This window comes from Ambystoma mexicanum, chromosome 6q (genome assembly GCF_040938575.1).
Source record: "Ambystoma mexicanum isolate Mex_15411 chromosome 6q, UKY_AmexF1_1, whole genome shotgun sequence".
Lineage (NCBI taxonomy): Eukaryota > Metazoa > Chordata > Amphibia > Caudata > Ambystomatidae > Ambystoma > Ambystoma mexicanum.
The window spans coordinates 777,473,978-777,486,743 of record NC_090937.1 but is presented as its reverse complement, the minus strand read 5'-3'; the positions used below and the strand labels follow the sequence as shown (position 1 = coordinate 777,486,743).

Genomic DNA, 12,766 nt, shown 5'->3' with positions numbered 1-12,766 from the left:
CCACATCACCAAACAAGACCTCAGGGCTTACACGAACAATAACCCCATTAAAAACATTAACTTTGCACCACTACCCACGCCCAACCCCACGGGTGTCCCCATGCTCATTGTTCATGTTGATGCTGCCCCCATGATGCCTAATGCTGTGTCTATGCCCATTGCTCATGTTGATGCCGCCCCCATGATGCCTAATGCTGTGTCTCTGCCCATTGCTCATGTTGATGCCGCCCCCATGATGCCTAATGCTGTGTCTATGCCCATTGCTCATGTTGATGCCGCCACCATGATGCCTAATGCTATGTCTATGCCCATTGCTCATGTTGGTGCCGCCCCCATTATGCCTAATGCTATGTCTCTGCCCATTGCTCATGTTGATGTCGCTTCCATGATGCCTAATGCTGTGTATATGCCCATTGCTCATGTTGGTGCCGCCCCCATGATGCCTAATGCTGTGTCTATGCCCATTGCTCATGTTGATGTTGCCTCCATGAAGCCTAATGCTATGTCTATGCCCATTGCTCATGTTGGTGCCGCCCCCATGATGCCTAATGCTGTGTCTATGTCCATTGCTCATGTTGATGCCACCCCCATGATGCCTAATGCTGGGTCTTTGCCATTGCTCATGTTGATGCCGCTTCCATAACCACCCCCGACTCCATACTACCCTTTATATTTGAGCTACCATCCACTCCGGCGAGCCCGCCCACCTCCATACCTCCCTCTGCCTACATGCTCAGCTGTTGCTTAATGTACGATCCGGACCCGCACAAACCCTTGACATTAACAACCTGCTCATTAAGGATGACCTCGACCTCCTCATCCTTACTAAAACCTGGCTTAATGAAACCTCAGGCCCAGCCCTATCACTGGCCATCCCCTCTGGAAATTCCATCTTCAGGAAAGACTGCGCCTCCCAGAGAGGTGGAGGCGTTGCCCTCATCGCCAGGAAAGCCATTGCTATTAGGGAAGCTGAAGGCCTGCTTGACAGCAACAGCGACTACCTCCCTCTAAAAATTAATGTCTCTCCCAATCGCACCATAACCATGCACATTGTCTACAGACCCCCAGGACCATCCATTGACTTCCATGACACCCTTATCCCTGCATTGTCCAACAACATCAAAAAGACATCACAGGTCTTACTTCTGGGTGACCTTAACCTAGGGCTGAACGACCCTAAGGACCCCCCTGCGAGATCCCTCAAGAAGGCGTTGTCCAACCTCGGCTTCACGCACTTCATTTCTGACCCCACCCATATCGAAGGGCGCACCCTAGACTGGATCAGTCATCACAACTGCTCCCTTCTTATTACGGCCAACACCCTCGTCCCTTGGTCCGACCACCACTACATCAAATTTAACCTCGAAACCAAGAAAGCGACCCTAGCCCCCCCCCCACCGCCGGGCCCAGCAATTTACGCTAGGAGCTCAAGCCTTCTCACAGTCGAAAACCTAGCACCTTACCTCCTCAACCCGGCCCTGCAGGCCTCCTATTCTAACAACCCTGAAACTTTAGCTGACACCTTCAAGGATGTCATCACGTCAGCCGTGGACGCCATTGCTCCACTGACTCTTAAAAAAGCTAAAAAAGCCAAACATGCTAATGCATGGTTCTCCAAAGAACTTCTTGAACAACGTGCGCTAAAGAGGATTGCCCTCTCCACCTGGAAAGCCAGCCCTTCCGAAGCCACCAAACAGAAGTTCAAAGTCATTTCCAAATCCTACAAGACCAACATTACCTTAGCCAAGGCTGCTGCTTTAATGCTAGGATCTCTGAAGCCAAGTCAGGGTCCAAGGAACTATTCATTATCTTTAGGGAACTGGAAAAACCAAATGCCCCCCCCCCCCCAGCCCATCAGTCATCAAAGACGACAAGTGGTGTAACAGCATTCAGTCTGCAATGCCAGAGAAGCTCACCACTCTCCAAACCAAAATCCGCGGCCACCAAAAAGCCCTCTCCAACATCATCGCCAACATGCGCGCTGAGCCACCCATCAAGACCACCACCTCCCCTCCATTGGAGTTTAAAGACATCACTGAGCGAGCGGTCATCACCCTGCTCAACTCTATCAAACCCTCTAACTGCAAGGGTGATGCCTGCCCAACTAGCCTCATCAAAGATTCCGCACCTACCTTAGCCCCCTTCCTCACAGCATTTATCAACTCCTCCTTCCAGTCAGGTCATGTCCCGTCTTGACTTAAGGAAGCGTGGGTACGCCCACTCCTCAAAAAACCCTTGCTGGACGCTACAGTCCCTAGGAATTACAGGCCCATTACCACTGTACCCTTCCTGCTCAAAATCCTGGACAAAGCAGATTACCTGCAAGTCCAAAAGTTCCTAGAGGATAACCGTCTCCTCGGCCTGCGGCAATCTGGATTCTGCCCACGACACGGCACCAAAACGGCCCTCCTAGACCTCAAGAACCAAATGGACGATCTCAGAGACGCAGGCAAACCTGCCCTCCTATTGCTCCTTGATCTATCTGCGGCTTTTGATCTCGTGGACCACAACACTTTGTGCCACCATCTAGCCACCCAAGCCAACTTCTCCCCTAAAGCCTGTCAATGGATCACCTCCTTTCTCCAAGAAAGGGCCATGAAAGTCTTTTCAGAGTCTGCATCTGCCACCCCCAGCCTCCTTACCTGTGGTGTTCCCCAGGGGTCCTGTATCGCACCCACGCTTTACAACCTCTTCACAAGGCCCCTCATTAGCATCCTGGACTCCCTTGGTATATCTTACACCAACTACGCGGATGACACACAGGTACTTATCCCACTTATGGGCGACTACCTAGCAGACACTAACACCCTCACCACTATTTACTCTAACCATCCAATCCTGGATGGCACAGAATTGGCTCTGCCTCAATAGTGAAAAAACTGAACTCCTCCTCATTGGGTCACCCTTCACATTGGTCAACCTCGGAGATCAGTACGCCTCCTTCACCACATTCCTATCAAGGTCTCCAACCATGTTAAGACAATCGGAGTCTACCTGGACTCTGACCTATCCATGGACAGACAGGTTAATGCTATCGCCGCCTCCTCAGCCTACTACTCCAAAATCCTCAACGCTGCCAGGACCTTCTTGGCCCGCCAGAACTGCCTCACCATTGCTAGGGCAATTATCGGGTCAAGGCTAGACTACTGCAATGCCCTTCTTGTTGGGACCTCCAACAAAAATGTGGCCAAACTGCAGCTAGCTCAAAACAATGCGCTCAGGGCAGCATCTGGCACCGCAAGAAGAGACCATATCTCCGAAATCAGAAGGCAAGCACATTGGCTCCCTGTCAAAGAGAGGATTGTATTCAAAACTCTTGCCCTCACCCACAAATGCCTCCATGAACTTGCCCCTCCCTACTTGACAAATAGAATCACCAGGCACACGGCCACCAGGCGCATAAGATCATGCTATGCCAACACGATTGTGCCAGCTTCCCCACCTTAGCAGCCACGCACTGGAACGCATTTCCACCTCACCTAAGACTGATTGATTCACAGCTAGCCTTTCGCAAGGCTATCAAAACTAGACTCTTTGTCTAAGCTGAATGTCAAATACGAAGCCATGTCAGCCATTTCATGCATATGCGCTTGCTACTGTGTAACCATGAGCTCACTGGGCACCCGCCTATAATCTTAAGTTTGCTTAACCTCTGTAACAGCGCCTCGATGCCTCATGGGCTGCAAGTACGCTTGATAAATGCAAATAAATAAATAAATAATGTAATATTCTGTTACACTAAGTCACTTGAATGGCTGGTGGCAGTGATTTCCTTTTTACTACCATGTGCTGATACCTCAGCTGCAGTACAGCACCCAAGGGTGACCATTTATCCAAAATGGCCCCTGTCTTTCACCATTTCTTGTCAGTTTGTTTCTTCTGGGCTTTTACTCTGTTGTTTGAATTGGGTTTGAGTCCTTTGTGCGTTTTGCCTTTGGCGGCCTTCAGCCCTGAAGCTCGCCCAGGCTCCAGTGTGTCTGGAAAGGCAGGAAGTGAGGGAGGGTCCCGAAACGTCCCTGTCCTTTGTCTCTAGGTGTGCCTATGTGAAACCAGTTCTGATTTGCCAGCTGGTTGTCCTGGAGTACAGCCACCCCGCTGGGTGATTGACAGCCTAGGGCTGTGAACGAATGGGAACTTGCTTAAAAGGCAAGGTTTTAGGGGCTAGAAGCAGAGGCGACCACTGGAGGACAACATCCGACGAAGAAGACTTGAAGAGACACCAGTGGCACCCTCCTGGACAGCAAAGTGCTCGGTGAAGCACTACAGCTGGTCTGACCCCATTTTCGTTTCAACTGGGAAGACCCGTACAGGACAACTTCCTACTTTAGGCTGGTGGGACCAACTAGCCTCAAGACAAACTATTTTAGCGCAACCCCCAACTTGGTGTGACTTTCCAAAGTTGCAGAATCCCAATACCCAGGTACCTTGACCATCTGTGAGTGCATTGTCTTCTGAAGTGTGAATCCGGCCAAAACTTTGTGGGCATCCAGAGGACACTAGAGAAGCAGGGAATCTGTGTCCAGAGTCCCCTCACCAGAGTCCAGGACCGGGGGATCAAGGAACTTCTAATCAGAGCTGTTTATTCTTTGGCTCAGAGAAAAAGACACCAAAACCACAAGGAGCCGTTGAATCAAGGAGAATCCATTGCTGCTGAGTCCCCCTCTCTCGAGTGCTGCTCTCAACGTCCTCCCTTTCGTCACCATGACCAAGGACCAGGAACAAGGTTTGCTGCACTGCAACCAAAAGGCATCCTGCGGGAACACATTTTTCAATTCACAGGTACTGTGGGCTTGGGGTACATCATCCTTTTGCCATTTGTGGTGCTTCCTACCTTGGGGAGTACTATTTTACCATAGTCTAAGTTGACTTCAACTCACTTGCACTGGCCTTTCAGCTTGTGCTTCTTCAAGGTGACTCCTCTTTAATTGCTGTGATTTTCTATTTAAACTTCTGACTATTTAAAAACACTTTCCAAGAAGAGAGCATCAGAACTTTGAACTGGCCCCTTTGCCATGGGCTGTCCTGGATCTCTAAAGACCTCCTTCTGAACATATTGGTTTGGCATTGCTTTTGCCCTTACAAGTTTTAACTGTTGAACACTATTATTGCTGGGATAAAAGACTGCCTGTCACCCTCTGGAAGAGTCCAACCATTTTTGTAGAATACCAGTATGTTATGATGTAACCCCAATCTTTCCCTCCTTTATAACTCAATACTGCAAAGAAGATACAAAATAAGTGGTATTACTGAACTCAAATGACATCACCATTGGTGCTGGAAAATGTATAACATATAAAAAGTTACTCAAGTGCTTTATTGTTCACTTTTTTAATTGAATCCTAACTTGGGATTAATGTTACTATTAGTTGCTGCTTTTTAAATAATGCTTTAAATATCTTTGTGTATAAATAAATAAATATTTATATTATAACTTTAAGTGTGTAAGTGTTTACTTGGATACCTGTATTTACTGATTTCATTTTACAGCACACATTACCCCTCTAAAGATGAGCGTGGCTGCTCAGTCACACTACCAACTTAGGTAGTACAGGCTGATTAAAAGGTGGGTGACCCAATATCAAGAGATAAGTCTTGTGCAGTCCCACACCAGTTGGACTCCACTAATTCTTACCTAACAACAGCAAATGGATCCACCGGACCGACGTCAGACTGGACAAGATCACGAATCTCCCCCACCAGCAGACGGTGGCACAACATGGACAATTAATGTACCTTAAAAGCGTCAACATATTTTATGAGAGCATGGCCTTGATTCTGTCACCACTGCAAACAGCAGGTAAGCCTACTTTAATTACTTTAATTAAACTCATGTTATGCTATATGTAACAGATAGCCTGAAGAACGCTCTGACTCCCAGAGACATTTTAAGGGGTTTTATTGTAATGTTCTCCAGTGTGCTAAGGGCAGCCCCTCACTGCTTAATCTAGGTATAGAAGTTCTCATCCTACCCCATGGATTTTTAACCCCCAGGTTAGTCGATACTGTGTTAACCCCTAATACCTAATATTTAGCCATCTAATCTACTTGTGAGGGCCTAAAGGCAAATCGCCTGATCCTCAGGCACTTTCTAGGTGTGACCTACATTAGCCCCAAATTAGTTCTAAAGGATGTGGGTGTGCCTTCCAAATACTCAGGCCCCCACTCTGTCTCCTTCCACACCCTTATGCTCCATGCCCTACGTCTCTTTGTTACTCTGCGATCCTAGATCTCTTTGCTGCCCTGCAACTGCACCCACTGTCTCCTCTTACTCTCACTACATCTTTCTCCTCAATCCCTCCAATGTGTCTCTCTCTCTCCTATTACCTCCCTACACCCGTTGCCATTACTACTCACTCCTCCACACTGCTTCTCCCTCCTCTAGACTACTCCCCCCTCCTCCACAGTGCTTTTCCCTCCTCCACACTGCTATTACCACTCCACCACACTGCTACCACCCCCCTTCTCATCAGTCACCCTGCTTTCACTCTCTCAATCACTTTCAGATCACTCCCTACACCCCTTCTGGTACTCTCACTCACCTTGGACGAACACTCATTACACAGTACAATTTGCTCTCACCAACCAATCCCTCACCTTGGTGCTACATCACCTCCATACTCCAGTATGCCTTCCTTCTTTCCTCCTGCTTGTCTTTTGGTCTGCCACCACCCCTTCCTCTGACCTCACGCAATCAACCACACCTTCCTGTTTCCTGTCTCCGTTCTTATACTACCCCTCCCTCTCCCATTGGCCATCTTCCGCTGTCCAATCGAGCCAACTCTTCCCCAACCATGAGGTGCTACATTTGGAAAAAGGAACCAATAGGCAGTTAAACCGTGCCCCTTTTCCTCAAGTGGTGCCTCCATGCAGCAACAATGGCAGCCTGCCGTGCTGTATGTACTATTTTGCATTCGTAGGCCTTCATGCAGTGGAGTCCTGGGTAAGTAAGGCGATATAAGATCAGGGAGAGCATGAGAGAGAGTGCAAGGGAAAGAGAAAGGGAGAGTGTCCGAGAAAATATAGGCACCATCTTGACCATCATTGATAAAATCCTTGTGGACGCACCAGAGTAAAGAACCCTTAGGAAGTCCTGAAGGAAGCAAGATAGAAAAGGTCTTGGCCTCCAAGTCCTATCATCGTAGACAGGCTAAATTAGACAGTACGGATCACCAATCCCTAGGTTTCACACCTGGGTAAGGTGTTGGGAGCCCACAAGGTGTTGCAGGACTAGTCAGAGGCCTGTTGTACGCTGTTCCACAACTCTGTAATATGTGTCTTTTAGAGGGGCTTCCCTCTCCTCTGTTGGAGCATGCATGTCATGTGCCACTGACTTCTGGCAGTGTGCTGCAGTCCTCACCGCTTGGCTGGTTCTCTGGTTACTGATTCTCTTTTTGGCAACATCTATACTTCTGATGGCTGGAGCATGCAGCTCAGAGGCTTTTATGGGCTATATTTATGTGTGTGTTCCGTCTTGCTCTTTGAGGTCTGATTTTGCCTGTGAAGAAAGACTGGCAAGCATTTTGTGGTCTTTCTATAGCGGGAAACAATGTGGTATCACTAATATATAAGCAGGCACTTGGGGAGGTGACGGGAATTGGGGCCCTCTGAACTGCCAATGTCCGCCTCTAGGGTAGGATTGACTCTGGCTTCCACCCTGGTAGGCCTCCTACCCCAGGCCAAGAGTGGTTCCATCCCCCCGTGAGAAGGCCAGATTACTGATCTTGTCACATATAACTCGCATTGTAAGGCACCTAAAAATGGGAGCGCTCCATGGCATTCTTACCAAGATGTAGTTTTTCCTGCAGAGCTACCCTCACGTCAAATAAATGTAACTCCTTGACTGTTTTTAGGGTGTACAGATACATCTAAAGCATATGGTCCCATTTGGCCTATGAACATATGTATATGTTTACATTTCCAATAAAAATCATTTAAGTTTCAATCTGGGAGCCCGCAGAAGGGCCAGCACTCAAAGGGTAACATGAAGCATCCTGATACAATTGACTGGAAATCGAAGAATTTGAATTGAGGAGTGCAGAATCCTTGGGAGAAAAATCCCCAAAATAATGCCAGCATTGCTTTCCTAAAGCCGTAAACAACAGCATAGAAAAAGGTGGGAACAGGGGGTTGTGTGAGAACTTGCTTAAATGTGCAATAAAAATAAATGTACATTACCACATCTTTTTGTGAAAGGTGCCTCTTTTTGTAGCTACCACTGACCTGGAATTTCAATGATGGAGACATGAGAAAAGTCACATGTAACGTCAGGTAAGAGATAACGTTGTGGGTCACCAATTTCATAGACCATCTGCTCAGCTGCTGTGCCGAAAGAGACTAGGCCTCCGGTGTTAGGTGGCTTGGATAAAATAAACTGTCCATTGGAGGAACATTCCACAACAGGAAAGCCAATGTTATGCCTAGAAATACAAATAAAAGAGACAGTCTGTAATATGTTTAGTAGTGGTAAGAGCGATGTGCAGCTAAATCCATTAAACGCTGTGGAATTATCCTCACTCCTGAGACTGCACTATTCCAAAGTGGCATTAAGTGATGCTGCAACCATTTAATTGTACAATTTCTCTTGAAATATATTAGCTACTATTTGCTTTACAAAAGGAGCAAAGTTTGGACCCTTAAAAGTATCACTGCATTTAGCTCAAGAGTTCATCCCATCCTTGCGATGGTGCATTAGTACAATTTAATCAATATTCACAATTGGGCGAGTTGTATCTTGCTAATTAAATTATGTGTTTGCAATTGGAATGCGGAGGTTGCTGTGGAATGTGGGGAGTAGGGCAGTTGGTCGAATTAGATGGCTGCGAGTTGGTGGAGCTGCTGGGCTGCTTAGCATGTACAATTAAGAACTCAAATAAAGGATCACGTAAGAGCGACCAGTTGTTTGTGCGGTACTTCATATTGGTGACGAGCGGGCATGAATGGAGGAGCAGCTCTACATAAAAGGAGCCCTAATAAATGCCCGCTCCATGGTGGCCCATGCCTACTCCAGTCAGAAAAAATGGACTTCCTCGCCATCACCGAATCCTGGCTACATGCAACAGCAGGTCCAGCGATCATGCTAGCCATTCCTGAAGATTACACCCTCCTCAGAATAGACCGTACAAAATCCCGAGGCGGATGCCAAAACCAATCTAGCTTTGAGACTCACCACGCAACAAAACATAGATTCATGTGAATCCCTCACTGCCAAGTTGACCCTCTCCAACACCCAGACATTGTCTATCCACCTCATATACAGACCTCCAGGTCCCCTAGGCTCCTTTGAAGAAGACATCACTAACATCCTGTCTGACAACCTAAATAACTCTTCACAATGCCTCCTCTTAGGAGATCTCAATTTAGGCTTCAACAACCCTTCAGATCATAACACTATGATTATCAACAACACCCTCAAGGAATTAGGGTTCACCCAAGAAGTGACAAGTGCTACGCACACCAAATGCAGAAACCTTGATTGGATAGCTGAGCATAATTGTCAAACATCTATAATCTCCATAATACTGCAGCCCTGGTCAGACCACCACCTGATCTCCTTCTCCTTGGAGGCCGCACCTCCCTTACCAGCCAACAGTATAGCTCCTGCCATCCCCACCAGAAACAAAAGAAACATCACAGCTGAAAAACGTAACCCTCTGATTCTTCCCACTCTCAACGTACTTCCAGACCACACAGAGACATTCACATTGGTAGAGGAATACAACAAAATAATGCTATCCTAACTAGATGTCTTAGCACCAGACAAGATCCATCTGACACTAACAAACATAACCTTAGCAAAATAGCCACCCACTACAAAAAAGAAATCATCCTCGCTAAACAATCATCTTACAATTTACACATTACTCAAGCCAACTCAAGCTCTAAAGAATTGTTCTCAATCCTTAGAGAGATAGAAATGCCTATCCAAGCTCCGGACAACTGTTTTAAGGACAAAGCATGGTGCACTAGTATTCAGTGCACCCTATCTAATAAGGTAACGACCCTCCAAGCTAAGATCAATAACAAAAAAGAAATGCTCCTCCTTCCTCCGAAGCCTATCAAAATGTCTACGCCTACGTCCCAACCCATTACGCCACTTGCCAATCCACCCATACCCCCCTTCAACTTCAATAAGGTATCCATCTTAGAAGTTGACAAATTATCCTTACCCTCAAACCTTCTAACTGCCATGGCGACCCCTGCCCAGCCCAAATCATAAAAGATGCTGCTTGTGACCTTTCCCCTTGCATCTCCAAACTTATAAACGTATCCTTCTCTACAGGCACCATACCCAATAACTTGAAACAGTCTTGGGTCCTTCCACTTCTCAAAAAACAAACACTCGACCCGTCTATACCCACTAACTATCGCCCTATCACCACAGTCCCATTTCTACTTAAATTCTCGATAAGATGGCCTACCTCCAAATCCAACAATATATGGAGCGTAACCACCTTTTAGGAGTACGTCAGTCAGGCTTCAGACCGCAACACGGTACTGAAACTGCGCTTATTGACCTTAAAGCACAAGTAGATGCGTTGAGAGACGATGGCAAAGCAGCACTCTTGTTGCTTGATCTTTCAGCTGCGTTCGACCTAGTGGACCATAAGATCCTATGCAACCATTTGGACTCTGCCACCCACTTCTCACAAGAAGCGATAGGATGGATCCAATCCTTCCTTGACAATAGAACAATGCGTGTCTTCCCTTAGACGCTGCTGACCCCACACCCATCACCTGCGGTGTACCCCAGGGCTCCTGTGTGTCCCCTACCCTGTACAACATCTTCACAAAGCCCCTTTTTGATGATCTAGATGGCCTGGGTATCACCTACAGTAATTATGCCGAAGATACAGAGATCCTCATCCCGTTGACGGTTGATTACAACAAGGATTTGGCCTTTGTGAATAGAGTGTACCTCATCATCCAAGCATAGATGGCTTCCCATGGTCTATGCCTGAATGATGACAAAACGGAACTTCTCATTCTCAGCACCCCTGCGACGCTTAACAAATTAGGACACAACTACGTGAACTTCAAAATAGACAATAACATCATTACTGTTGCAAAAGAGGTCAAAACCCTGGGATTCTATTTAGACTCCACGTTAACCTTTAAAAAACAAACTAACTCCACGGCATCATCCACTGCTTACACGTGTATGCTTATCAGAGCTGCCAAGCCCTTCCTCTCCCCTAACAATTGTATCACCCTAGCAAGAGCACTTGTCTTATCCAAACTTGATTATTGCGTTGTATGTAGGCAGTAACAAATATATCACCAACACGATCCAGGTTTTACAAAACAACGCCCTGAGACCAGCCTTAAGTCTCCCTAAAAAAGTCACATCTCCGACCTTAGAAGATCCAACAACTGGCTCTCCATGAAAGATAAAATCTTCCTCAAAACAGCCTCCCTGGCACACAAATGTCTCCACTTTGACGCCCACAATATCTCATAGCCAGATTTACAAGACAATCTTCCCCACGAGATCTACAAATGCCAATCTCCTAACGGTACCTAGACTGGTGGGAACAGCTTCCCGGTCAAAGCTGCCCAATACTGGAACTCCCTCCCCACGTCCTTGAGGGAAGACCTACCCTACCTACACTTTAGGTCCAACCTCATCCAGTGGATCAAGGAAAATGACATCTGATCACCCTCATTCCAGTGGATCAAGGAAAATGACATCCGACCCTCATTCAACATTGAATGTATATATATAGAGAGTTTCTCCCATTTGCACCCTCTGTATATACTGCCAGCGTGCCTTTTGCCATAGTGTATAACCTTTTGATCTTACACCTGTATTCTGTACATATTGTACATACTGCCTCTCTTCAATTCCACTGTATAAATGTATGTATAAATGTATTCTCTTGCACAGCAATGTAACCGAAGCTGAACAACCCACTTGATGCTTATTGTGCCCTGATACCCTGGGGTCTGGCGCACATTACAAACATTAAAACAAACAAACAAGCTAGCTGATGTCAGTGTGCGAGGCCGCGGCTCCGGCGAGGCAGTGAGAGCAGAAGGTGAGCAGCGGCAGGCGAACAACGATCCCTTGCTGCCCCATGCCTGTCCCACTGTCAGGGAGCCCATGGAGGGCATCAGGCGCAAAAACCCATGGTCTGGGGGAACGGGCTGAGTACTAGCGTGCGCAAGCACACAAGGCCGTTAAGTGACGTGCCAGGGAGGTGCTTGAGGAAAGCACCTCACGTAGTGACCAGCGCATATCCGCAAGTCACAGAACTAAGGCCTGTTGCCAAGCACGGCAAAAACAAAGAGGTGATGGCTGGAAGGTTTAGAATGAATCTTAACCACTGGCAATGCTCTGGGCAACCCTCCAGACCACCGTTCTTCGCCTGCCAAGCCATTACAGAAGGGGAAAGACCATATGCAAATCAGGCTTGGCCCCACCCCAAAAGGGGCAGTCCAGCCCAAAACTGCTTGGCCTCATCCCTTCTGCACGAGACCACAAGCATCCCCAAACATGTTTCGCCCCTGTTGGGGCTCATCAGTGAGGAGTAGCTTTGGATCTCTAGGCCCAGCAGGCACGGGACCCAGGTCTGGGCATACCCGTCCCACTCGGGGTGACAAAGCAAAAACAAAGAGGTGATGGCTGGAAGGTTTAGAATCAATCTTAACCATTGGCAATGCTCTGGGCAACCCTCCAGACCACCGTTCTTTGCCTGCCAAGCCATTACAGAAGGGGAAAGACCATATGCAAATCAGGCTTGGCCCCACCCCAAAAAGGGCAGTCCAG

General features: G+C 47.4%; 1 protein-coding gene across 1 annotated transcript in view; it reads right to left on the bottom strand.

The window, feature by feature from the left end:
- Positions 1-12,766, bottom strand: part of LOC138516300 (uncharacterized) — a 1,253,275-nt gene that overhangs the window by 903,175 nt on the left and 337,334 nt on the right. Inside the window, exon 9 of the mRNA XM_069631312.1 lies at positions 8,221-8,417. Coding sequence (XP_069487413.1) covers positions 8,221-8,417 — 197 coding nt within the window. The remainder of the gene's footprint in view (positions 1-8,220; positions 8,418-12,766) is intronic.